This window comes from Molothrus ater, chromosome 34 (genome assembly GCF_012460135.2).
Source record: "Molothrus ater isolate BHLD 08-10-18 breed brown headed cowbird chromosome 34, BPBGC_Mater_1.1, whole genome shotgun sequence".
In the NCBI taxonomy this organism is placed as follows: domain Eukaryota; kingdom Metazoa; phylum Chordata; class Aves; order Passeriformes; family Icteridae; genus Molothrus; species Molothrus ater.
In genome coordinates this window covers 498796-524390 of record NC_071661.1, presented here as the reverse complement: position 1 = coordinate 524390, position 25595 = coordinate 498796, and the positions used below count along the sequence as shown (strand labels likewise).

At 54.0% G+C, this 25595-nt stretch overlaps 2 protein-coding genes across 2 annotated transcripts; both read right to left on the bottom strand.

The window, feature by feature from the left end:
• Nucleotides 1-12455: 12455 nt before the first annotated feature.
• LOC118700694 (olfactory receptor 14A16-like) lies at nucleotides 12456-13388 on the bottom strand. Its single transcript, XM_036405290.1, has one exon. The coding sequence runs from the start codon at nucleotides 13386-13388 to the stop codon at nucleotides 12456-12458; it is 933 nt and encodes a 310-aa protein (XP_036261183.1).
• Nucleotides 13389-13684: 296 nt separating this feature from the next.
• On the bottom strand, nucleotides 13685-25276 carry LOC118700684 (zinc finger protein 239-like). Its single transcript, XM_054518112.1, has 5 exons — nucleotides 25229-25276; nucleotides 22691-23091; nucleotides 22289-22615; nucleotides 16282-16334; nucleotides 13685-13704 (listed from the first exon to the last, which is right to left on the bottom strand). The coding sequence occupies exons 1-5, from the start codon at nucleotides 25274-25276 to the stop codon at nucleotides 13685-13687; spliced, it is 849 nt and encodes a 282-aa protein (XP_054374087.1).
• Nucleotides 25277-25595: the final 319 nt, after the last annotated feature.

The window sequence follows — 25595 nt, the reverse complement described above, 5'->3', positions numbered from 1 at the left end:
GGTAGCAGGGTGAAGGAGCCCTGGCCCAGGCTCTGGCCCTGGGGGACACGGGGACGCTGCTGGGGGGTCCCTGTCCCCCTGTGCCACCCCCAGGGCCCCGGCCCCCCGTCCCCGTGTCAGGCTCTGGGGTCGATCTCGTGGAACATCCTCTGGGGGAGGCTGCGGCGCCGGGGGCGGGGGGACCCGAGGGGACAGGGGACCCCGCTGTGCATGAGCAGGGTTGGACTGCTCTGGGGGGAACTGTGAGGGGGGCCGGGGCAGAGTGACCTCCCCAGTGACCTCACACAGCCCCTGTGATGTCACACAGCCATCTCTGTGATGTCACACAGCCCCTGTGATGTCACACAGCCACCTGTGATGTCACAGAGCCAGCTCTGGGATGTCACCCTGGAATGTCATGCAGCTGCACTGTGATTTCACAGAAGACTCTGTGATGTGAGAAAGTCACCCTGTGATTCCACAATCTGTACTGTGATGTCACAGCTTGCTCTATGATGTTACAAGCCAGCCAGTGATGTCACAACCCTCTCTCTGATGTCACAGAGACACCCTCTATGAACACAGGATCTGCTCTATGACCTCACACCCTACTCTACAATGTCACAGACAGATGTGTGATGTCACAACCCCCTCAGTGGTATCACAAAACCCTCTCTGTGATGTCATATTGACACTTTGTAAGGTCACAGTACACACTTTGACCTCACAGCCAGCTCTATGATGTCATACAGCCATGCCATGATGTCACAGCCTGCTCTGGGATGTCACACAATCCCCTCTATGATGCCATAGCTGCTAAATGACCACACACAACAAACTATGTGATGTCATAGCCCAATCTGTGACCTCACACAGCCCACTCTGTGCTGTCACACAGCCCCTTGCTGACATCACAGCTGCTCTGTGCCTCCATGACACAGCCACAGAGGAGCTGCTGTGACACAGCCCCCTCTGGGACATGCCACAGCCCCTGGCAATGCTGAGCTCCTGTGAGCTCTGTCTGTGCCCTGCTGCTGTCCCTGAGGGGCCCTGGCAGTGCCCCAGCCCTGCTGGGCTGTGCACAGGAGCTGCTCCTGGCCAGAGCTGTCTCTCTGCAGCTCTGCTGCCCTTGCCAGGAGATGCCTCTGGGCCAGGAGCCCGGCCCAGCTCAGCAGCACAGACATAGGAATGCAAAGGGCCAAGGTCTGAGCCCCAGCCCCTGGCCAGGCAGATCCTGTCCCTCCCTCATTGCTCAGGGCTCTTCCTGGGAGGGCACTGGCATGTGGGGATGGGCAATGCCAAGGGCAGGAGCATGGGGCAGCCCCTGCCATGCTGGTGAGCAGGGACAAGGAGGCAATGAGGCCCAAGGCCTGCAAGGGTCACTTGTCCCCTGATGGCCTCAGGCCCAGGGCCAGCAGCCATGGCCAAAGTGCTGCCCAAGTTGGCTCTGGCAGGGCTGTCCTGCAGCTGCTGCCCATCCCTGTGCCCTGTGCAGCCCAGTCTGTCCTACGGTGTCCCTGCCCTGCACCTCTGTCCCTGCAGGCTGTGGGCAACCCCCGGCTGCCCCACCTGGCCAGGGGCCCTTGAGGGTAACTGAATTCCTGAGGGTTTTTTGACATCACTGAGGGAGTTGTGACATCACAGAGCTGGCTGTGACATCACAGAGTAGGATGTGAGGCCATAGAGCAGACTCTGCCACCATAGAGTGTGGATCTGTGGCATCAGAGAGGGGGTGGTGACATCACCAGGTGGCTGTGTAACATCAGAGAGCTGGCTGTGACATCACAGAACAGATTGTGATATCACAGGGTAATTTTGTGACATTACAGTCTTCTGTGACATCACAGCACTGCAGTATGACATAACAAAGTGACATAATAGAATTGCCTCTGTGACATCCCAGGGGCTGTGTGACATCACAGGGGCTGTGTGAGGTCACTGGGGAGGTCACTCTTCCCCGGCCCCCCTCACAGTTCCCCCCAGAGCAGTCCAACCCTGCTCATGCACAGCGGGGTCCCCTGTCCCCCCGGGTCCCCCCGCCCCTGGCGCTACAGCCTCCCCCAGAGGATGTTCCACGAGATCGACCCCAGAGCCTGACACGGGGACGGGGGGCCGGGGCCCTGGGGGTGGCACAGGGGGACAGGGACCCCCCAGCAGCGTCCCCGTGTCCCCCAGGGCCAGAGCCTGGGCCAGGGCTCCTTCACCCTGGTACCAACAAGGCCTTGAGAGCGCTGAAAAAATCCCCAGCAAGGGAGCAGCAAAAACCAGATTGAATATTAAGGGACAGCAGCACAAAGTTCCTTGGCAAGAGTCACTCTGCTCCTGACTGGACACTTCAGGCACACCAAAGAAACAAAGCAACAACAAAACCAAACAAAATCCAGGCAATCAAACCAGAAATGAACTGAGAACTGTCCCTGTGTGTGTCACACAAAGACAGTGAGGGCAAGAATGAAAGGAATATGGCCCAATAGGTTAACAGAGCTCAAACTTAACTTGACTAAACTTATACCTTAACCTTAACTTATAACTTCAACTTCACAATTTAGGCAAAAGGACAGCACTTAACAGTATTTAACCTAACTTATAACCTATGACTTTGCAATTTAACAGTCGAAGAACACTTAACAATATTTAACTTAGCTAATAGTTTAAACTTAACAACTTAGTAAAAGAACAACTCTTAGGAGCATTTAACTTTACTTAGACCTTCTGACTTAACCTTACTGATATCTGGATATCTGACTGACTCTGCTATCCAAGGCACTCAAACCCCTCAGAGAGCAGCATTTCTGCCACATTTCCCCAGCACAGGCACTCCTGTGTGCACACAGACACAAAGAGTCAGTGCAAGGCACCTGGGAGAAATTCCCCTGAGGGCAGGAAATGCTCCCTGTGGATCCTTTGGCATCTCCCCAGCGGGTGAAGGGTTGAGCCTGGAGGAGTGGGGGGATCAGCCCAGGCTCCGTCGTTGTTGGGGATCCCCGAGTGCAGCAAACGGGAGAGTTCCCGGCTGGGAGAGGCCCCACTCAGAGGGAGTCGCTGGCCCAGGAGAGCTCTAAGGGCTCCTTTTGGAGCGCTGTTTGCAGGGCCCCAAGAGAGGGGCTTCAGTCCCAGTAATGGTTCATCCTTGCCACACTTGGCACCAACAGGTTTCTTTGGCAGGGTGAGAAGAGGGATCTTGTGCCACTGAGGGAACAAAACCAGTTCCCAGGGCTGCTCCTACAGAAAGCAGGAGCTGGTTGGGCAGCAGCAGTGCCTAGAGCAGACAGTGTTTGTGATGAGCTGCAGAGGAGCTGAGCCCAGGGGCTGTTGGCCAAGGCCAAGGCCCAAGGAGCATTTCTCAGCTGGCAGGGCGGCCTGAGAAGGGGAGGGGGGAATGCAGCAGCACAGGGCCCATGGAACCAAGGGACCATTGTGACACTGTAGGGCCCTGTGAGCCCGAGGGACCTTTGTGACACTGTGGGGCCCTGTGAGACCAAGGGACCATTGTGACACTGTGGGGCCTCATGGAATCATGGAGAGCACTGTGACATTGCTGGGCCTCATGGAACCAAGGGGACAGTACTGACGCTGTGTGGCTCCATGTAATATAGGGATCCATGTGACACTGTGAGGCCTCATCAAACCAAGGGTCCGTTGTGAAATCTCGGGGCCTCCTGAAACCGTGGAGACCATTGTGACACTTTGGGGTGTCCTGAAACCAAGGAGCCATTGTGACACTGCAAGACCCCATGGAGCCAAAGGTCCATTGTGACATTGCAAGGCCTCATGGAACCATGGAGAGACCATTAGGACACTTCACAGCCTCATTGAACCAAGGGTCCATTGTGACACTGCAAGTCTTCCTGTAATCAAGGAGTGTTTGTGACACTACTGGATCCCATGGAAACAAGTCACCCTTATGGCACTGTGCGGCCTCATGAATCCAAGGCACCATTGTGACACTATGGGGCACCATAAAACCAAGGGAACACAGATCAGATCTGGCTGGTTTGGCCTCCCAGGAGCCATGTGACTGGTCCAGCTGACCTTGGCATGCTGAGGGTCACTTTTCATCTGCTACTGAAACAATGGGGCACTGTGCTTTCCTTCATATGGAAAAGAACTCTCCTTCTTCTATGGGCACCCATTGCCAGAATTGGGACTTCACCTCCAAATTTCCTTATATCCTGGGATTGTTCCAATAGGAATATTGCCAGGACAAATCTGTCTATCAGTGGTTTCACAAGGATCACTTCCCATCTGTCCCCAAAACACTGGGGAAGGCTTTGTGCTTTCCTTCCTATGGAAAAGAACTATCCTGCTTCGCCAGGTATCCATGGCCAAGATTGGGTTCCACCTTCCCTAAATCCAAAGACTGCTCCCAGACAAAGTCTGCCTTTCCTGACAAGTCTGACAGACCTTGGCCTAGTGAGGCTCTCACCTGTCTTCCACACACAGTGGCTCTGTGCTTCCCTTCCTGTGGAAAATAATTTTCCTTCTCATCCAGATGCCCATGGCCAGAATTGGGATTTCACCTGCAACATTGCCTTACTGTGAGAGACTGGAGGAGATTCTTGGCTGAGAACATTACGTGTGTGGGGGAGAAAGGGGCAGGTCCAGCCCTGCCCTGCCCTGGAACCCCAATCCGCCCAGAGCCTCTATCCCAGCCCAGCAGTGGCTGCCAGTCCCTGGCACAGCACAGGCAATGCTCCACAGCCACCTCTGCATCCCCAGCCCAGCTCCTGAGGGACCAAATGAGCCCAAGCCCCACCTGGGGGAAGGGCCCAGGGAGACCAAGGGGTATTGAAGGCTGACCACAAGGCAAGCACACAGCTTGACCCTACCTTCTCTTGGAATTTCCATCTGAACAGTGCTGGAATCCAGGAGTTGTGAGCTCTGTGTGTGCTTGTCTCAATCTTATTTTTCTTTCTCTCGCTCTGAGAAAGAGGAAGAAAAATGCTTCTTCTATTTTTGTCCTCTTGCAAATTTTGATTAACATGAAATTGCACAGGCTTAGAGTTTGTGAAGTTGAATGGGCCAAATTAATGCTTTGGGAAGTGTTTTTTGTTGATTGAATATCCTATTAAAACATTTGCGAAAATTTCTTTGATTTTCTAAAATTGCCAGTAAAGGCTGTTTGGTTGTTTTGAGCTCTTGAGGATTTCCTGTCAGTATTTCTCTAGTGTATCCAACTTAGGGTACAGAAACAATTGTAATTCTTCTTAAATATCTCCTTTAGAGAGTTTTTTAGTGGATGGGGGTCAGGGCTTGTGTGTCCTGCTTGGCCCAGCCCAGGCAGGGCTTTCCCAGCCACATTCCACACTCCATTGCCCAGCTGGAGCCACTGGTGCCTCTGAGTTGTGCTGCCCCAGACCCAGGGACGCTCTCCTTGTCTGCCCATTCCCCCACGGTCTCTGGGCAGGGATGGCCTCACTGGGGGCTGCTGACATCCTCAGCAACTTGGAGGCTGCTGCTGAATTTCCCTGCTCCAGAGGCTTGTTCAGCCTTCAGCTCTTCAGTGCAGGAATTCAGTGTCCCAGGGCTCATTAACATTCAGAACATCTTAACAAGCCAAGCCTCTGGGAATAATTTGATTTTAATTTTCAAATCCTTTGTGGTTAAGTAGATCGCAGTAGTGTATTCAAACTAAATATCTGATATTTAAAAAGACAGCGAGAAAAGATTTTTTAAGTCCTGTTTAGTTTTCCTTTCCTGTTAATTCATTGATATGTACAATCTCCAATTGACACTGAATGCAAGTACCTCCTCATGCAATTTGAATGGATATGAAAATCAAGACCCTTCATGGCTGACAATCAATCAGACTCTGTCCCTACCCCCACCCCACCATTTCCCCCATCCAAGCCCTGGCACTCAGAGCAGCCTTGTGCAAATCTGAGCTCCCTCCAGCCCAGGCTGCTCCTGCAGCTTTCAGCTCCTTGGCTCCAACTCCCACCTGCTTTCCTTGGAGAAGGAGCTGCCTGAGACACAGAGGGATGTTCATTTCTTGTCAGCCAACAAAGCCAAGGGAAGGCACAGCTCCATCAAATGCAGAAGTCATTCCTCTGCTGGATATTAAATCTACTTGGCACAGCAGACAGTCTCAGAGCAATGGAAAACACCTTCTGTGCCCAGCACAGATCCCAAGGTCCCCCAAACCCTCCCTGCCCTGATTCTGCCCAGATTTGCTCTTTGCACACACAAGTCACAGGCTGAAGTCAGGAGCTCCCTCCATGCCCAGAGGGAACAAAAGAGAGAAAGGGGATGAAGAGCTCTCCTGTGCAGAGCCAAGGTCCAAGTGCAGCCCCTGCAGTGGGAACCACAACTCATCAGGTTTGTGTCCTTTGGGCTCAGGGCCTGGTGACACTGAGAGGCACAGAAAGGTTTCTTGCTAACAAACACAAGTTGAACATTTGAACAGTTTAATACCCATCACAGCTCTTCCCTCAGCTCTCTGGGATGTCCCTGCAGCATCTGACATGTCCCCCATCCCCAAGGGATGTCCATACAGGAACAACTTCAGGCAAAGACATAGGAAAAGGTAATTCTGCATAAGATGGAAATGCAAATAGGATGTTGAGTAATATAGTTTTTTTTTTGAACATCAGAAAGACTGGGCAACTTCCTGTTCCTCAAAGCATGAAACCAGTTGGTTGAGAAGCATATGAATTACCGGAGAGCACCTGGAGAAGGAAATCAGAGAGCAGTAGGAAGCACATAGATCCACTCTAAATGAAGAGATGTCCTTTGACATGGTCATTTAAACAAGAGACCTGTAAATACCTGAAGGAAGAGGGAGAGGAAACAATGAACAGAATATTGGTGACACAAGCAGAAGGCAATATCAGGACTTCTCCTCCTGCCATCAGTACAGCTCCAGGAAATTCCTGTTCCTGGTGGGAAAACTTGGCCATTTCTTGAAAAGTAATCAAATGACCCAGATAATAAAGATTTGCTTGTATATTATCAAACCAACAAGTATTAAAACCTGTGCCACTTTCCAGGCAGACATGAGCTGTGTGCCCATGAACAGGCAGTGCCACTTGTGCCCTGAGGTGCCCAGCTGGGATTGGATCTCTCCCAGAGCACCTGAGGGAGAGCAGAGCACCTTGCAAGCTGCAGGTCCCTGACAGCCCCACACGGCTCCTGTCCCATCAACATCTGCTCTGCTCCAGTGTGAAACAGGGCCCAGCATGGTGCCGGGATCATCAGAGAGCTGAGGTGTGTGCTGGAATTCAATGGCCTCCCCATCCCGCAGCAGCCCTGCATTTCCCTCCTGCAGCCTTGCTCTCCAGCCCAGCCATGGAGGCTCTTTGGGCTCTGGAGTGTTGCTGCAGCCCCCAAGGGCAGCTGAGCTCTGCCTTTGGCACAGTCAGGCCTGGCCAGCGCAGGCCATGCTCAGCAATTCCCTGTGTGTGCCTGGCCTTGCTGTCAGCCCCGGCAGCGGCTGCGTGGCCCCTTTGTGGCCCTGTGCTGGCCCAGCCATGGTGGCCCAGCCCCTGTGCAGGCCCAGCCCAGGCCAGGAGCATTGCGGCTGGGAACGGCCCCTGTGCCGTGGTGCCCACAGCAGCCTTGGGGCTCTGTGCCCCATGGCCTCCCTGCTGGGCAGCCTCTGCCAGCTCCTGCAGAGCCCCTGGCACCTGTGGGGCTGCACAGACAGCCCTGCCCCGGGCTCTGCTGGCCTCTGGGCCAGCAGAGAGGCAGCCAGGGCTGGCCATGGCCAGGAACAGGCCCTGAGCCCCGCAGGAGGATGGAGCTGGGCCACAGCCAAACTCAGCCCACGCCAAAGCTGGGCTCAGCAGCCAGGGCTGCCAAAGCATGGGCACAGAGGCTGGCACTGACAAATGTCCTGGGCCCCTCCCTGCTCTATCCATGCCACCAAGGGCACAGAGCAGCCTCCTCTCTGGGCCACTTGCCTGTTTGCAATGCCTTGCACAGGCGCTGGCCCTGCCCCACAAGGCCTGGCCTGAGTCCTGCCCCTGCACGCTCAGCCAGGCTGAGATGGACACTGATGGTTTCTGGGCCAGGCTCTCGGAGCCCAGCCCAGCTCCCTGCAAGCTCTGCCAGCTGCCCTGAGCTCTGGGCAGCACCAAGGGCCTCTCTGAGCCCAGCCCAGCCCAGCCGGCTCTGGCCCCACAGCTCTGCTCAGGCCAGGCTGCTCTGGGCACTGGTCCCACGGCCTCAGCCCCTGCCAAGGGCACAGCAGCAGCTGCAGCTGCCACAGGACTCAGCCCCAGCCATGGGGGAAGGTGCTTGGCCAAGGCCAAAGGAGGCTCCCTGGCTGCCTGCTCCCCTTGGGCTGAGGTGCTGAGAGCTCTGCAGCCCCTGCTGCCATCCCATCTGCCCAGGGCAGCACCAGAGCCCCGGCCTTGGGGCCTTCAAGAGCTGCTCCTGCTCCAGGCCCAGGGCCCATGCCAAAGCTGGGACAGCAGCCACAAAGCTGTGCCCATTTCTGTTCATTGCTGCTTTAAAGGTGATGGATCCTGAGCCACTTGGAGGTTGCTGATGAATTTTATTACTCCAGAGGCCTCTTCTTTCTTGAACTCTTCAGGTCCGGAATTCAGTGAGAAAAGCTCATAAATATTTGAATGAAATACCTGAACAAGAAAAGCCCCTGGGAATAATCATAGTTTTCAATTATTCTCTGGTTAGTTAGAGAAATTTCAGAAATGCATTCTAATGTCCAATTGATATTGAACCCCAGCACCTTCTAATGCAGTCTGAACAGATATGAAAATCAAGACCCTTCATGGGTGACAATCAATAACACTTTGTCCCCACCCCCTCCCCACCATTTCCCTCATCCAACCCCTGGCACTCCTATGGATCAGGAATGGTGTGGCCAGAAGCAGCAGGGCAGTGATTCTTCCCCTATGCTGGGCACTGGTTGGGCAGCACCTCGAGTGCAGTGTCCAGTTCTGGGCCCCCCAATTTAGGAAGGACATGGAGGGGCTGGAGCATGTCCAGAGAAGGGCAACAAGGCTGGTCAGGGGTCTGAAGCACAAGTCCTGTGAGGAGTGGCTGAGGGAGCAGGGGTTGTTTATCCTGAAGAAGAGGAGGCTCAGGGGAGACCTCATCTCTCTCTACAACTCCCTGACAGGAGGGTGCAGCCAGGTGGCGGTCAGGCTCTTCTCCCAGGGAACAGGGACAGGACAAGACAGCACCGCCAAAAGCCGCACCAGGGGATTTTTAGACTGGACATTCGAATATATTCTCCATACAAAGGGTAGTTGGGCATTAGAATAGGCTGCCAGGGTATATAGGTGAGTCACTGTCCCTGGAGGTTTTTAAGGAAAGACTGAGTGCCATGGTCTGGGTGACAAGGTGTTGTTGGATTCCAGGTTGGACTTGATGCTCTCCAAGGTCTTTTCCAGCCTGGTTGATTCTCTGATGATTGTGCCACTGCAGGGCCTGGGGAAGCAAGGGGCCATTGTGACACTGCGGGGCCTGGTGGCACTAAGAGGACCATGGTGACACTGTGTACGACATGGCAGCACAGAGCCAAGGGGCCACGGTGACACTGTGGGGCTGAACGGAAGCAAGGAGTCCATGGTGACAGGGTGGGTCTTGCTGGAACCACAGAGGCCACTGTGACCCTGCAGGGCCTTGTGGAACCAAGGGGCCGTTGTGACACTGTGGAACCAAGGAGACCCTTGGGAGAGCCTGGGGACAATGGAATCAAGGGGCCGTTGCTCCATTGCAAGGACTCTGGGAACTCAGGGGACAATTGTGACACTGTGGTGCCCCATGGAACCAAGGGTCCCTGGTGACACTGCAGGATCTTGTGTCACCAGGGCTCCATTGTGACACTGCAGCACCAAGGAATTCATTGTGGCACTCTGAGGCCTCATGGAAACACAGAGGCCACTGTGACCCTGCAGGGCCCTGTGGAACCATGCAGAGCATTGGGACAGAGCAGGACTGGTGTCACAATGGGGCCATTGTGACACTGCAGGGCCCCATGGAACCAACAGGCCAGGGCTGCTCCTCAGGGACTCCTGGAATGAAGGAAACATGTTAGACACCATGGTGGCCCTCTGGACCAAGAGGCCATTGTGACACTGTGGAACCAAGGAGAGCATTGCTGCACTGCCAGACGTCATGGAATCAAGGATCCATTGTGACACTGCAGGGCCTTGGGGGACCAAGGTGCCATTGTGACACTGAAGGGCCCAAGGATCCAAGGGAGTTTGTGACACCAAGGGGTCCCATGGAAGCAAAGGGACATTGTGACACTGGGAGGCCTCACTGAACCATGGAGAGCATTGGTACACTCTGGGGTCTCATGGAACTGTGGTGACACCAAGTTGTCTGGGAGTGTTGATCTGCTGGAGGGTAGGAGGGCTCTGCACAGGGCCCTGGACAGGCTGGATCCAGGGCCCAAATCCAACAAGGTGAGGTTTAACAAGTCCCAGTGCCGGGTCCTGCACTTTGGCCACAACAACCCCTGCAGCACTACAGGCTGGGGACAGAATGGCTGCAGAGCAGCCAGACAGAAAGGGACGTACAGGGACTGATGGACCGCAGGCTGGACATGAGGCAGCAGCGTGCCCAGGTGGACAAGAAGGCCAAGGGCTCCAGACCTGGATCAGGAATGGTGTGGCTAGCAGGAGCAGGGCAGGGATTCTTCCCCTGTGCTCAGCACTGGTTGGGCAGCACCTCGAGTGCAGTGTCCAGTTCTGGGCCCCCCAAATTAGGAAGGACATGGAGGGGCTCGAGCGTGTCCAGAGAAGGGCAACAAGGCTGGGAAGGGGTCTGGAGCACAAGTCCTGTGAGGAGCAGCTAAGGGAGCTGGGCTTGTTTCTCCTGGAGAAGAGGAGGCTCAGGGGACACAAGGTGATGTCAGGGCACAGGTTGGACTTGATGATCTCCAAGGCCTTTTCCAACCTTGCTGATTCTGTGATTCTCTGAAACCACACTTGGAGCAGTTACAGGATGAGCCCTGGGCCTCCTCTTGAGGAGCTCCAGCAGCCCAGGTCCCTCAGCTTCTCCTGGCAGCCCCAAAACCCATCCTGTCAGTCCTGCAGAGCCTCTGCAGCTCCTCCTCATTGCCCAGAACAGGGAGCCCCAGAGGGAGACACAGCAGCCCAGACGTGCCCCCCTGGCCTGGGGTGCCTGTGGCAAGGGAGCAGCAGCAGGCACTGCAGGAGCCTGCAGACAATTCCTGCAGCACTTGTAGGATGATCCTGCTCCCCAAGGGACGTTTCCATGGGGCCAAGTCAGGAACTGCAATGGGGAGTGGGGCCAGAGAGGAAAGGACCAACAGGGATGGGCTGTTTGCAGGCGAGGGAACAGGGCTGGGCAATGGGAATAAATTTGTAGCAGAAGAGCAAAAAAGGCAAAGGTGAAGCAGAGGAAATGCTCAGGGCAGTTTGGGGGTGGCTGCCAGGCAGCCCTGGCTCTGAGCAACAGCGTCTGCAGTGGCACAGGAAACTCCCAGCTGATGGGAACAAACTTTCTGGCTGACTGCAGAGGCCAGGACAAAGCTGAGTGGTTTCCCTGGTGTCCCGCAGGCCTTGCTGGCCCCAGGGGCTGATGGCATTTGTGCTCCCTCAGGTTCATGTCCCCACAGCAACAGCATGGGGGTGCTGCCCCTGCTGTGTGCAATGCAAACAGGGGCTGCTGAGGCAGTGCTGCCGTGTCTGTGCCTGCAAGGATGGGGCACCTGTGTGAGCTGGGGGAGAGGCCAGGGCTGCAGAGGGGGGATGTTGTTGGCAGCTGCATGAGGACACTCTGGGACGCTGCCCTGGGCTGTGCAGCGCACTGGGCATGGATCAGCCCCTGCTCTGCTGCTCCTTCCCGTCTGCCCCAGGGCCCTTGCAGAGCCCCAGCCATGCTGTTTGCCCCCAGCCTGCCCACGGCCAGCCTGGGGCTGCTCACAGGGGTTTCTGTGCTGAGCATTGGCCTGGCCGTGTTCTTGAGAGAGCCTGGGCAAGGAGCCTGGAGCCCCCAGGCCCTGGCCTGAGGCGTCAGCGCTGCCCCAGCAGTGCCCATGGCCTGTCCCTGCTGCAGCCCCAGCACTGCCACCCCCAGGGCTATGCCCGGCCCCGAGAGCACTCAGGCCCTGCAGCAACACCAGGGCCACCAGGGCAGTGGGGCAGGGCCACGGCAGCAGCACTGGCAACACCAAGTGCTGCTGCTGCTGCTGCTGGGCACAGCTGCTGGGCCAGCACTGATCTGCCCCAGCTCTGCACACAGACATTGCTGCTGCAGCTCCAGAGAAGGCAACAAAAGGGCATCTCTGCAGAAAACTCTGCTGGGAGATCCTTTAGTGCCTTTAAAGCCACCAAGAGCACAGACCCTCATTGATACAGTCTGTGGCCACAGGGAAGGTGGAGAGAAACAAAATGAGAAATGGCACAAAGATTGACATTTCTTTGTTGACAATATGAAAATACTAAAACAAAGGAAAAGAACCTCCAAAATTATATCAACAAGAAGTATCAAAGATAACTTTTATTACGAGTGATTTGCAGAGATTGGCCAACAGTTTAATGTTTCTGAAAGCATCCAGTCATCAGTCTCCACACTGCAGCCTTGAGCTCCTGGTTCCTCAGGCTGTAGATGAGGGGGTTCAGGGCTGGAGGCACCACCGAGTACAGAACTGACAGGGCCAGATCCAGGGATGGGGAGGACATGGAGGGGGGCTTCAGGTAGTAAAATATGCCAGTGCTGAGGAACAGAGAGACCACAGCCAGGTGAGGGAGGCAGGTGGAAAAGGCTTTGTGCCGTCCCTGCTCAGAGGGGATCCTCATCACGACCCTGAAGATCTGCACATAGGAGAAAACAATGAACACAAAACAGCCACAATCTAAACAGACAGTAACAGCAAGAAGCCCAAGTTCCCTGAGATAGGATTTGTCACAGGAGAGCTTGAGGATCTGGGGCACTTCACAGAAGAACTGGCCCAGGGCATTGCCATGGCACAGGGGCAGGGAAAATGTATTGGCCGTGTGCATGAGAGCATTGAGAAAGGCACTGGCCCAGGCAGCTGCTGCCATGTGGGCACAAGCTCTGCTGCCCAGGAGGGTCCCGTAGTGCAGGGGTTTGCAGATGGACACGTAGCGGTCGTAGCACATGACGGTCAGGAGGAAATACTCTGCTGACAGAAAGAACACAAAGAAAAAGAGCTGAGCAGCACATCCTGTGTAGGAGATGTTGCTGGTGTCCCAGAGGGAATTGTGCATGGCTTTGGGGACAGTGGTGCAGATGAAGCCCAGGTCAGCGAGGGCCAGGTTGAGCAGGAAGAAGAACATGGGCGTGTGCAGGTGGTGGCCGCAGGCTACGGCGCTGATGATGAGGCCGTTGCCCAGGAGGGCAGCCAGGGAGATGCCCAGCAAGAGGCAGAAGTGCAGGAGCTGCAGCTGCCGCGTGTCTGCCAATGCCAGCAGGAGGAAGTGCCTGATGGAGCTGCTGTTGGACATTTGCTGGTGCCTTGGCATGGGGATCTGTAAGAAAAGTAATCATGGAATAGTTGGGTTTGGAGAGGACTTGAAATAACCCAGCACAGGCTGGGGGCACTTTCCTCCCACTGCCTGCCCAGGGCTCTGCTGCCTGGAGCTGTCCCTGCCAGCAGCTGCTTCCCTGTGCCCAGGGCTGGGCCCTGCCAGTGCTGCCAGAGCCCAGCCCAGCCCTGGGGGCTCAGCTCTGCCCTGCAGAGCCCTCCCAGCTCTGGCACTGCCCAGGGGCAACTCTGGCTCTGCAGGCTCTGATGGCAACGTCAGAGCAACCCTGAGGAGGCTGGAAAAGCAACACTGATGCTGGCTCACGGCCCAATTTATTCAGATCTTAGAGAATTTTTTTATTTTTCTCAACGTGAACTGAGAGATGAATATCTATGAGCAGTTTCTTATCCAGGCAACCGAAAGCAGTAGAATAAAAAGCAGGTTTTCCCCTTTATGCAACCCCTGCCTCGCTGTGCTTCCTGTATGATCTATTTGGAAATGTTCTGCAGTTCAATGCCATGCTGGGAGCAGCCCTGAACAATGCAGCATCCTCCCCACACAAGGAGAACACTCCCAAGCCTCACCACCTGTCTCCTGCCACCCAGATCTTGTCCCCCAGTGCTGGGAGCAGCTGCCAGGGCTGGCTGAGAGCTGTCCCTGGCAGGCAGCAGAGTCCCTGCCCCAGCACAGCGCCCTGGGCTGCAGGACCCTGCTCTGCAGGACAGCCCTGGGCACCCCTGGCTGCTCTGCACAAGAGACAAGCAGAGAATGTACTCACAGGCTCTGCAGGCATTGGCATGTTCCAGCTTTAGGAGATGGCTCCAGGAGCTGCAGCTGCATTGTCCTGCAGCCAGAGGTTCCTGTGCCAAGGGCTGGCAGTGATTGTGCCCCAGGCACTTCTCAGCCCCTTCCCAGCCCTGACTGATTGAAGCTCTCTGTGCCTCTGTGCTGTGCCCGGGCTGGCTGCAGGCAGTGCCCCAGCCCTGCTGGGCTGGCAGAAGAGCTGCTCATCAAGAGAAATGTGCTTTTGAAGCTCTTCTTGGTGATCAGGAGCTGCCTCTGGGCCAGGAGCCCAGCCCAGCTCAGCAGCACAGACACAGCACAAGGACTTTAATCAGCCTCTGGGGCTTTGTGCTCAGGCCCTGGACATCAGTCCCTGAGAGGGAGCTGAAGAAACCTCTCCAGAACTCCAAGGCAGAATCCAACTCCAAAGTTTCTTGGACTTTTAATGGGTCCCAGAGAGGGACACGACTGAGCAAGTGTCCCCAGGCCCCAGGCAGAGCAGAGAACTGCAGGCAGTGATGACAGGTGGGGACAAAGAGAAGCCAAGTCTTGGTGCCCTGGGGCACAGCAGGGTCTGTGCCACCAAGGGCTGGGAGGAGACACCTTGTCCTGAGGCCCTGGGGCCTCCTGGCACAGCCCCAGCCAGGCTGGGCACTGTCAGCCCCTTGTCCTGCCCTCAGCATCCCCCCCTAGCCCACATCCCAGTGGCCCCAAGGATCTGCTGCAAGGAGTCCCTGGGGAGCCTTGCTCAGCAATGGCCCTGGGGGCTCCTTCATGCTCCCTGCAGGGACTGCAGGTTTTTCAAAGGACTTTGGGTTTGGCTTTTGCCTTGGAGTCTCTGAGAGGTTTGTGCAATCCTGGCCTCCAATTATCTGCTGTAATTAGTCCCTGGAGAGGCTTTGTCAGTAACAACACTCAGTGGGGCTCATTAATACTTCAGGGTACTTCAGTTATTTGAAGGTACTTGGTGTTTCCCTTTTGATCCAGACTCTGTGAGAGGTTTGTGCAATCATGGCCCCAATTATCAGCTTTAATGAGTCCCTTGAGAGCTTTGTACTGACACTCAGTGGGGCTCAGTAATACCTTCAGATACTCAAGGTTTTTAAGGTACTTTATGGATTTAAGAATACTTTTAGGTACTTTTAAGGATTTTCCTTCCCACACTGAGTCTCTGAGAGGTTTTTGTGCCATCCTGGCTTTCAATTCTCTCCTCCAAGGAGTCCATGAGGAGCCTGTGTTGGGTATCTTCCTGCTTTCTGTTTTACAACAAAGATGGAACTGAAAGAATTTTGTCAGACTTTCTAAAAGCATCCAAACAAACATGGGACAATTAACAATACAACAACAACCACTAAGGGAATTAATAGTCCTGTTTTAGCTAGACATCATCCATCCCTTTAGTCCATTGGACTGGAAGAGTTTATTGAACCAGTCTTTGTTTTCCAATTGAAGCTTCTTGAACCCTTCCTTCAGTACCTGAATGCTCTTGTGGATTGACTCGCTGTGGCTGGAGAGGTTCATGCAGCACATGCCCTCAGAGTCTACACAGCCATGCCCATGTGCCCAGAGTAAAAACTCTATCGCTGTTCTGCAAGGTGGCGTGTCTGATGGTCTCTGTGTCTGAGAGCAGCCACTCAATGTGAGGGAGGCAGCATTGGTTTGCTTACTTAACAGGCACCCAGGATGGTCTGATTGCCCCAAAGCTTTAGCTGCAGCCACCCAAGGTAGTCCAAATTGGGGGTGCTACCATCCAATACGTGGATTAAAGCTTTCAAAGCCATCTCTTTGATATCATCCAATACTTCTCTGGGGATACCTGCTGCTTGATCATCTGGCAGGCTGTGTTGTCCTTCTCCAGCTAGATGGTGTTTTGTCAATTCTGCCCTCGCCTCATTATTAGCATAGTCTGCTATTAATTGATTTAGTAAACACTTCCATCCCCCTTCCCACAGGGTGTATTCTGTAGGTGACAACAGCATGGTCATAATATATTTTAAATCATAGAGAGTTAAGAAATGTGCTGTAAACATGGCCCTCATTAGGCCATTAAAACAAGGTAAGTCCTTCCTATGGTCTTTAGCTGCCCTACACAGATCCTTGATTTCCCCATAAACCAATGGCTGACACCTGGGATTCTGCCCCCTTCTTTCATAACATCCCAGGGCAATGAGGAGTTTCGAGGTTATTTGCCAGTCTCCTTCCTTAACTGGAGGCATGGCCCAGGGTGGAGAGGATGATTGACAGTGGGGGCGTGACCCGCAGTTGTGGGGGTGGAGTCTGGAGGTTCGCTCAGGGTGGAAGAGAAGGCTGTGGTAGCAGGAAGTGGAGGAGCCAAGATGGAGGGAGGATGGTTGGGCTCCTGTGCCACATTCAGGCTCCTTCCATCTTGTGTCTCCAGGGCTTGATGCTCCAGGACAGTGTGGCCATTGCCATCTTGGACCATCGTGGAAGGTCTGAGAAAGGCAGGTTTGAAGGGAGATCCCAAGTTAGGAGTGACCAATGGATCGAGTTTTCGACACACTGCTTGCTGGTGAAGGGTCTCAAGGATAGTGTGGAAGATGGGGAGCATGCAGGGTGCAATGGGGTCCCTTTTGATCAAAAGGTTGTACATTTAACTCCCACTGAGTCCTAAAATTCAGTGGTATGGATTTCATCAACAGAGGCATCTGGAAAATTTTTAATGATCCACATCACAATTGATTTTAATTTCTTCTTTGAAAATACTTTGCCATGATCACTGAGAATTAACTTAAAGCATCCATTTATGCTCATTTCTACTTTGGACATCTGGCTGCCCATTTTTCTCTTTCCCTGCCTTATGGGGAAGAGCCACTAAAAGACCACAAATCAGTTATGGGACATGGGTGCATATTATAAAAAGACAGTGGCAAAATGGGCAATAAATGTCTTGCATTTCCCCAAACCCACCTGCAATCCTATGCAGGTGAAACCGTCGATGTCCCTGCTGATCCTGGCCAAGGTCCCAACGATCAATCCACCGAACGCAGCACAATCCAAAATCCCGGGGAGCACTGGCCTATCCATCAGCCAACCCCAGCTGACGTGACTGACACAGGGAGCCCTGAGTGTCATGGTCCCTGTTAGGGCGCCAAAGGTCACAATGAGGGTGGCTGTGACAAACCTCTCTGGTTCCCTGACTCAAGAGCAAGGTGGGCGAAAATGAAAAGGCGCAGGTTTGATGGAGTTGCCCAAAAAGAACTTTAATAACAGGGTGAAAAACAATAAACATGGAGAAGTCAAGCACAGTATTAGGGGCAGAATCCTAAGACCTGAGACAAAGGGGAAGCAGCAACACAGACACTTGGGGCTAGAAAACTAGAACAATAAACCTATAGAAGAAACAAGTAACCAATAGGGGAGTAGAACTTGGACAAGTTAGCATAACAACATTAAAGGCTTATGGGGGAACTCTCAACCTCACCCTAAGTTAAACGAATGATTCCTAGGACTTGAAACTCACGCCCATTTCTTCTGGGGTAAAATCTGGCTGAGTCTGAGTTGCAGCCAGGCTAACTCCCACACCGCTGATTTGCACTGGCCCCTTGGGACCATGCGGCCAAACAGAGCCACAATGATGTCCTTGGTTCCACGAGGCTCCACAGTGTCACAATGGTCCCTTGGATCCATGGTGCTCTGCAGTGTCACAATGGCCCCTTCATTTCACAAGGCTCCCAAATGTCACATTGGTCTCCATAGGAAAGAAAGCACGGAGCCCTTGTTTTTCAGGAGCTGATGAACAGCAACCACCACAAGCCAAGGCAAGCCTGACCTGTCTGTCCTGGCAGGTTTGCTTGGAGCAACCCGTGAATATTCAAAATTATGAATGTGAAATCCTAATTTTAGACATTTGTGCCTAGAGAAGGATGATTTTTTCCATACAAAGAAAAGCACAGAGCCCTTTCCAGTGTTTAGAAAACAGGTGAGTTCTGGCACTCAGGAGTAAAAGACCAGCCAGACCTTTCTGTCCTGGCAGCTTTTGTCTGGCAGCAATCCTTGGATACACAGAAATTTGGAGGTGGAATCCTAATTTTGGGCATGGATACCTGGAAAAGATGGACAGTTCTTTTCCATACAAAGGAAAGCCCAGAGCCCCAGTGTTTCAGGGGCAGATGGGAGTGGCCTTCCACATTCCAAGGTCAGCCAGACCTGTCAGGTGACCCCTGGGAGGCCAAGGCAGCCACACCTATTTCATGTTCCCTTGGTTCCACAGGGCCCTGCAGTGTCACAATGGCTCCTTGCTTCCATGATGCCCTCAGGTGCCATAATGGCCCCTTGGTTACACAAGTCCTTAAGGATCTTCATGGTCTCCATGGTTCCACAAGGCCCCACAGTGTCATGATGGTCTATTGGTTCCATGAAGCCTGGCTGTGTCCAATGGCCCCTTGGTTCCATTGGGGCCCAGTAGTGCAACAATGATTCCCTTGGTTCCACAAGTTCCCATAGTGTCACAATGGCCCCTTCCTTCCATGAGGCCCCACAGTGTCACAATGGTCTCCATGGTTCCATGGGGCCTTGCAGTGCCACAATGCTCTCCATGGATCCACGGTGCCCTGCAGGATCACAACGGCCCTTTGGCTCCACGAGGCCCTGAAATGCAGCAATGGCCTCTTGGTTCCACAAAGCCCTGCTGCTTCACACTGGCCCCTTGGGACCATGTGGCCCAACAGAGCCACAATGATGTCCTTGGTTCCACGAGGCCCCACAGTGTCACAGTGGCCCCTTGGATCCAGGGTACCCTGCAGGGTCACAATGTTCTCCTTGGTTCCACAAGTTCCTACAGTGTAACAGGTTCCACAAGAGCCTGCAGTGTCACAATGGTCTCCATAGGAAGGAAACAAGTGAGCCCCAGTGGGGCAGGGGCAGATGAGAGGCACTCACCAGAGGCCAAGGCTGGCCAGACTTGACTGTACAGGCAGATTTTGTCTGGGAGTAACCCTTGGATATAGAGAATTTTAGATGCAGAATCCCAATTTTGGCCATGGGTGCCTAGACAAGAAAGACAGTTCTCTCCCATGGGAATAAAAGCCCCAGTGCTTCACGGTCAGATGGGAAGTGGCCCTTGACATGCCAAATTCAGTGGGACCTGTCAGACAGCCCCCAGGAGGCCAAACCAGGCAGACCTGTCCCATGTCGGGCCAGGGCCAGGTCAGGCTTTGGTTTGTGGTGGGACAGAGCCCCACCCCCAGCCCTGGCCTGGCAGACCTGTCAATCACACAGCAGGGGCGGTACTAACCCAGCTCTGATTGGCCCAGCTGTCAATCAATCAATCACACACTAGCAGCTGGTGCTACCCTGGCTCTGATTGGACAAGCAACTGGCAGTCCCACCCCAGGGGCGGGGCCATGAAGTCCCAGGGCGTTAAAAGCCGGAGCATGAGGCCAGCGCAGGGTCCGGATCCTGCCTTCTCCTGGTGTTTCTTTTGTTGTCATGCTGGAACCTGAGCAGTTGGTACCCATCTGTGTGTCTTTCTCTGGATCTTCTATCTTTCTGTTGTTCTCTATTTCATCTCCTTCTAATCCTACTTACCTGGAACATTTTTGGATAACTTAAAATCTTCAAAGTTTTTTAGGTTAAATGTGTGGGAATCCAGGGTACAAGGAATATTTCTCTGTCTGCTCTGAGGAATCCTGACCCCCAGAGAAACACTGCCTTGAACCTTCACCAATGGAGAGGACTTCCAAGACTTTGAGACAGATTAGAATTTACCAAAGTGTGAAATAGATTAGAGGCTAGTATAGCATGTCACTTGGGTGAGAAATTTAGGTTTTGAGATTTTTAGTATGGTGTAGATAGGAAGCAAGATGGAGGAATTGGGGTGTAGTCCCTGTCTTCTTCTTCTTCTAGTCCATTTTCTGCAGTGTTGGTGGCACAGGGTGATTGGTCAAGGAAAGCAGAGTGCAGAGGTTATGTGGACAGTCAAGGGGAGAGGTATGGGCAGATAAGTGGAAATAATGTAGGTTTTAAGAGTTAATTGGATGAGACAACCTTAAAAGACCTTGAAACCGTACATTTTGGGGCCATTTTGCGGTGCTTTTCCAGTGTGCTGAGCCTGGTGTGGACAGCAATGCAAAACTTTAGATAAGATAACCATAAACAAGAAGCTGAAGACCAAAAAAGTCCCATGCATCTCCTTTTACATGGCACAGAACTGCTACAGAGGGTTTACCCCATCAAGGGTGCCCCCAGAAAGGCCCAACATAAAACAAACATCAATAACTGGTGCCCCGACAATGTTTGAAATAAGTTGGCTTTTTTCAATAAAGTTGTTTACTGAAGGGTGTTGTCTTAATTGGCCAATCATGTGAAATGTGTTGATTAAATGACCAATGAGGTCCACCTGTAGAAAACCAAGATATAAAAGAAGAGCATTGAAAAAACAGGTGGCTTTTAGCCCTTAGCCTTCTGATCTGAGTTGGTGTCATCTCTGATTCAGTGCTGAGATTTGGGGATCTCTGGGGGCTATTGGGGCTCCTTTCTGCACCTCGAGACCCAACAGGAGTTTCTCTAATAAACTTTGCCTGAAGCTCCCACTGTGCCCATGACAGGAATCCCTGTGAGTGTCTGGGCCATCCCGGCTCTTTTGCAGCCTGGGGACTCCTGGGATGTCACCGTGGAGCCCCCGTGAGTGCCTGTGACAGATGGGTGCCTTTGCAGCCCAAGGTGCCCGGGGATGTCACCATGGAATGGCTGTGACTGCCTCTGACCACAGGGCTCTTTACCATCCCCAGAAAGGCCTGGGAGGTCTTCATGGAGCCCCTGACTCTGCCTGTGACATTTCAGCTCTGGAACAGCCTGGAGACTCTTGGAAAGATCCCATGGAACCCTTCTGAGGGCCTGTGACAAATATGATGCTGAGCAGGCAACCATCACCAGCCCCCTGTTGCTATGGTCAGTATCCATGGCAACCATGACCATCCCCCTGTTGCTATGCTCAGTTACCATGGCAACCATCACCAGTCCCCTGTTGCTATGGTCAGTTTCCATGGCAACCATCACCAGCCCCTTGTTGCTTTGCTCAGTCCCTTGGCAGCTCCATGGAGACCCCATGCCAGGGGTGGTTGCCATGGACACCAGCTCAGGCCTGCAGCCAGAGGCGGTTGCCATGGCAACCATTGGCAGCCCCATCCCCAGGCTGATGGGATCCCAGAAGCACAGAATTGGCTGAGCTGGGAGGGACCCATCAGGATCCTCCAGTCCAACTGCTGGCCCTGCACAGGACACCCCAACAATGCCCGCCTGGGCCTGGCAGCGCTGGCCAAACGCTGCTGCAGCTCAGAGAGCCCTGGAGCTGGGAGCCTTCCCTGGGGAGCCTGGCCAGGGCCCCAGCAGCCTCTGGGCAAAAACCTTTTCCTGACATGCAAGCTGAGCCTGGCCCGACTCAGCTGCAGCCGCTCCCTCCACTCCTGTCCCTGGGCACCAGAGGGAAGAGGTTCCCACAGCCCCAGCCTGGGACCCGCTCCCAAGGCTGCTGCCATGGCCACCAGGGCTGCCACCAGCTGGGATGCTCGGTTTCCACGGGCCAGGCTTCAGGAATGGGATTCCCCAATTTCCTGCTCCTGCTAAAACCGCGCTGCCCTCACTGCCCTCCCGCCTCCCATGGAAAGCAGAAAAAGCAAAGATCCCGGACTGGGTTAAGAACAATTTAATGGGAACAGCAACGAGATAAGGAACAAACAGGAACCGAAACAATATTGATAACAGAAGGGATAAATAAAACTGTTTACAGGGAAAACTACAACACAACTCACAGGGTCTGCCTGGCTACAATATTTCTTACCTGGAAAGGACACCCTTCTCCTCAGGGAGAGAGAGAAAGAGTCCCTTTCCTGTCCCAGGCAATGACCTGAGGTGGGAGTGAATGTAATGACATGGCCATGGCCAGACCCTCATGTTCTTCCATCCCACATCAGGTCATTGGCAAGGGCAGGACAAGGTACAGGTGTCTTCCCAGCATGGATCACAGGGAACATGGATCACCAGGGCTCTTTCCAATGTGGGTTCTCCCATGGGGGTTGAAATTGGAGTGGTGCATGAAGCTGTTCCTGCAATCGAGGCATTTGCAGGGCTTCATTTACTGGTGGCTCCGTTGGTGTTTTGTCAAGTGCGAGCTGCGGGTGAAGCTCTTCCCACACTGGGGACACTCGTAGGGCCTCTCCCCAGTGTGGATGCGCTGGTGGGTGACGAGGGTGGAGTTGCGCTTGAAGCCCTTTCCGCAGTCAGGGCAGTAAAAGGGCCTCTCATCCGCGTGAATCCGCTCATGCAGGCGGAGATTTGAGCTGGTCTGAAACCTCTTCCCACACGTGGGGCACTCGTAGGGTCTCTCCCCAGTGTGGATGCGCTGGTGCCTGATGAGGTAGGAGTTGCACTGGAAGCCCTTTCCGCAATCAGGGCAGTAAAAGGGCCTCTCATCCGCGTGAATCCGCTCATGCAGGCGGAGATTTGAGCTGGTCTGAAACCTCTTCCCACACGTGGGGCACTCGTAGGGTCTCTCCCCAGTGTGGATGCGCTGGTGCCTGATGAGGGTGGAGTTGAGCTTGAAGCCCTTTCCGCAGTCAGGGCAGTAAAAGGGCCTCTCATCCGCGTGAATCCGCTCATGCAGGCGGAGATTTGAGCTGGTGTGAAACCTCTTCCCACACGTGGGGCACTCGTAGGGTCTCTCCCCAGTGTGGATGCGCTGGTGCCTGATGAGGTAGGAGTTGAGCTTGAAGCCCTTTCCGCAGTCAGGGCAGTAAAAGGGCCTCTCATCCGCGTGAATCCGCTCATGCAGGCGGAGATTTGAGCTGGTCTGAAACCTCTTCCCACACGTGGGGCACTCGTAGGGTCTCTCCCCAGTGTGGATGCGCTGGTGCCTGATGAGGTAGGAGTTGCACTGGAAGCCCTTTCCGCAATCAGGGCAGTAAAAGGGCCTCTCATCCGCATGAAGCTGCTCAGGGACCACCAGCTCTGAGCTCTGGCTGAAGCTCTGTCCACCTTCCTGGCTCAGGTTGGGTCTTTCCTCCTCAGAGCACCCTGGGCTGGGTTTGGAGCCCCTTCTCCTGTAGGATCTCTGGAACTTGTCCTCCCTGTTGGAATTCTGCACCGTGGAGCCACTCAAAATGGGCTCTTCCACGAGATTCTGCCACAGGGATTTGCCCTCCCTGGTCTCCATCCTCATCTTCTTCCCTGGGGGAGGAAGGACAAGGAGAGGATGGGATTTGCCTCCGTGCCAGAGAGAAGGGGAAGGAGATCCCCCCAGTGCATCCCCGGCAGGACGGGGTTGGCAGCAGGGTTGTCCTACAGCCGGGGGCTGTGCTGGGCTGGGAGATGGAGCAGGAGAGAGGGGGAAAGGGGCACTGACTTCCTCCTCACCTGCCTGGGGCTCCTGGGGCACCTTCTTCTTCCTCACAGCCTCCTCCTCCATCTGGCCAAGTTTACGGGATGGAAAATCCTGTTTTGAGAAGAAAACAAGGGATAAGTACATTGAATTTTGTACTTGTTTGAAGGCAAACCTGGGGAGGGTCTTAACCAGGATTACAATTTAATAAGAAAATGAAGATCAAGGCAATGATGCAGAAACACTGCCTTAAACTGACAGAGTCAGGATATAACCTGACACCCTGTTGCTCTTCAGGGTGGTGGCAGCAGTCCCATTAAATGGTGGCTTCAGTCCTGTGGGAGTGATGAACGTGATTCTGTCCAAGCAGTGATCCTGTAGAAGGGTCTGGTCTTCCTCTGGAGGTCCAGGGGTGCTTCTGGAGCTCTTGTCCTCTGGGAATCCAGTAGGCAAGCTGCTCCTGGTGTTGCAAGGCTCACCTTATATGCAGGTAGGAATGCTTGGATCCTCCCCCTGGGCGGAGCATCCCACAATGGGAGGATGGAATTTTATCAGTCCTGCAGTGACACTCAATGGCCCATTCACAGAAGATATCTCCCCTGGAGGGCGTTATCAGGGCTGAGTTATGGAAGAGATAAAGAACACTGCCCCACCTGTTTATAGCAGTTGATGAAGATGGGGATTGAAAACATGCATTGGGTTCCATCTTACACTGCAGCCTGAAACAGTGGGGGAATCCCTGCTCAGGGGGTGAACACCACCCCCCTTACCCAAACTGGCTCAGGTGTAAAACCCCCACCCCGGGAAGGCCACACACACAGGGGACAATGTCACACTTGCCCTGCCCCAGGGGAGGTCTCTGTCCCTGTCACTCCTTTGCTCTCCCCCCCTTTTCTCTTTCTTTCCAACTCTACCTCACATTTACTGTTTAATAAAATCCACCTTGGATTTGGTCTTGTTAGCACCTTAATTGAGGTGGAGGCATTACTCCGGAAATTTTCTTAACCAAATTGCAACATTATTTTGGCACAGTGAGTTCAGGGCACTGTTGTCTGACTCCAAGTGCCTTTGACAACAGCCTGGTTCCCTCTGAAGAGGTTGTGGTTCTCTCTGGAGGAACTCTTGGAAACTTGGAAACAGTCCCTCCTTCCTCCTGTGGAACTTATGGGAGAAATTATGAGGAAAATGGCTGTTGTGGGTAGCCAGGAAAAAGAAAATATTTTGTTGTCCTTCCTTGAAAAGTTTCTTAAAATCACAGGGGGAGAGGGAGCAAATGGTATCAGAGTGACTGACAAAGTTCATTTACTCCAAGGTGAGGAACACAAGGCTGCTAAAAGTCCCACAAGAAGCCCAGCTCAAGTAGCTAAATTCCCAAATAACTCCAACCACGGGTCTCCGGGAGGATTTTTTTGGAGCGTGTTCGGAGCCGGCAGATCCCGGACTCGAGCCCCGGATATCTCCGGGCTCCCTAAGAGGAGCTTTTTCGGGGGCAGAGGAGCCGCGATCGCCCCTCGGGAGGGTCCCGGGGGTCCACGTGGGGATGGCCCGGTACTGACGGGGCGGGACATTGGTTTTGGGGATCCCCGTGAGAGCCGGGGCTGTGGAACGGGAGACCCCCGGGGCGGGGAGAGGGGAAGGGGCGATACCGGAGCTGGGGCACCCCCGGCAGCCCGGAGATGAGGCGGGGACGGGACCCCCTGACCCTGACAGGGGCGTGTCCTGGGGTGACTTCATGATGCTCGTGCCCCATCGGTCCGTTTAGCCCAGAAATGAGTTCTGCACCTTTAAGGCTGGTTCTGAGAGCCAAGGGGAGGAGGAAGAAGCTGCAGTTTGTTTTCAGACACTGCACTCACTCCTCCACATTCCGGCTCCTGGATGGACAGAGGGCAGGACAGAGCTCTCCTTTGCTTTTAGTTAGTTTTGAGCTCGCTGAGGAAGAGAAGCTCCCTGGATTGTGGTTTTTCTTTTTCTTTGGAGCTGTTTAAACCTGCTCTGGACTCAACACCCAGAACACCACTGGCAGCTCCCACCTGTGGCCACCTGGCCGGGCCTGGGCAGTGTCATTTCCA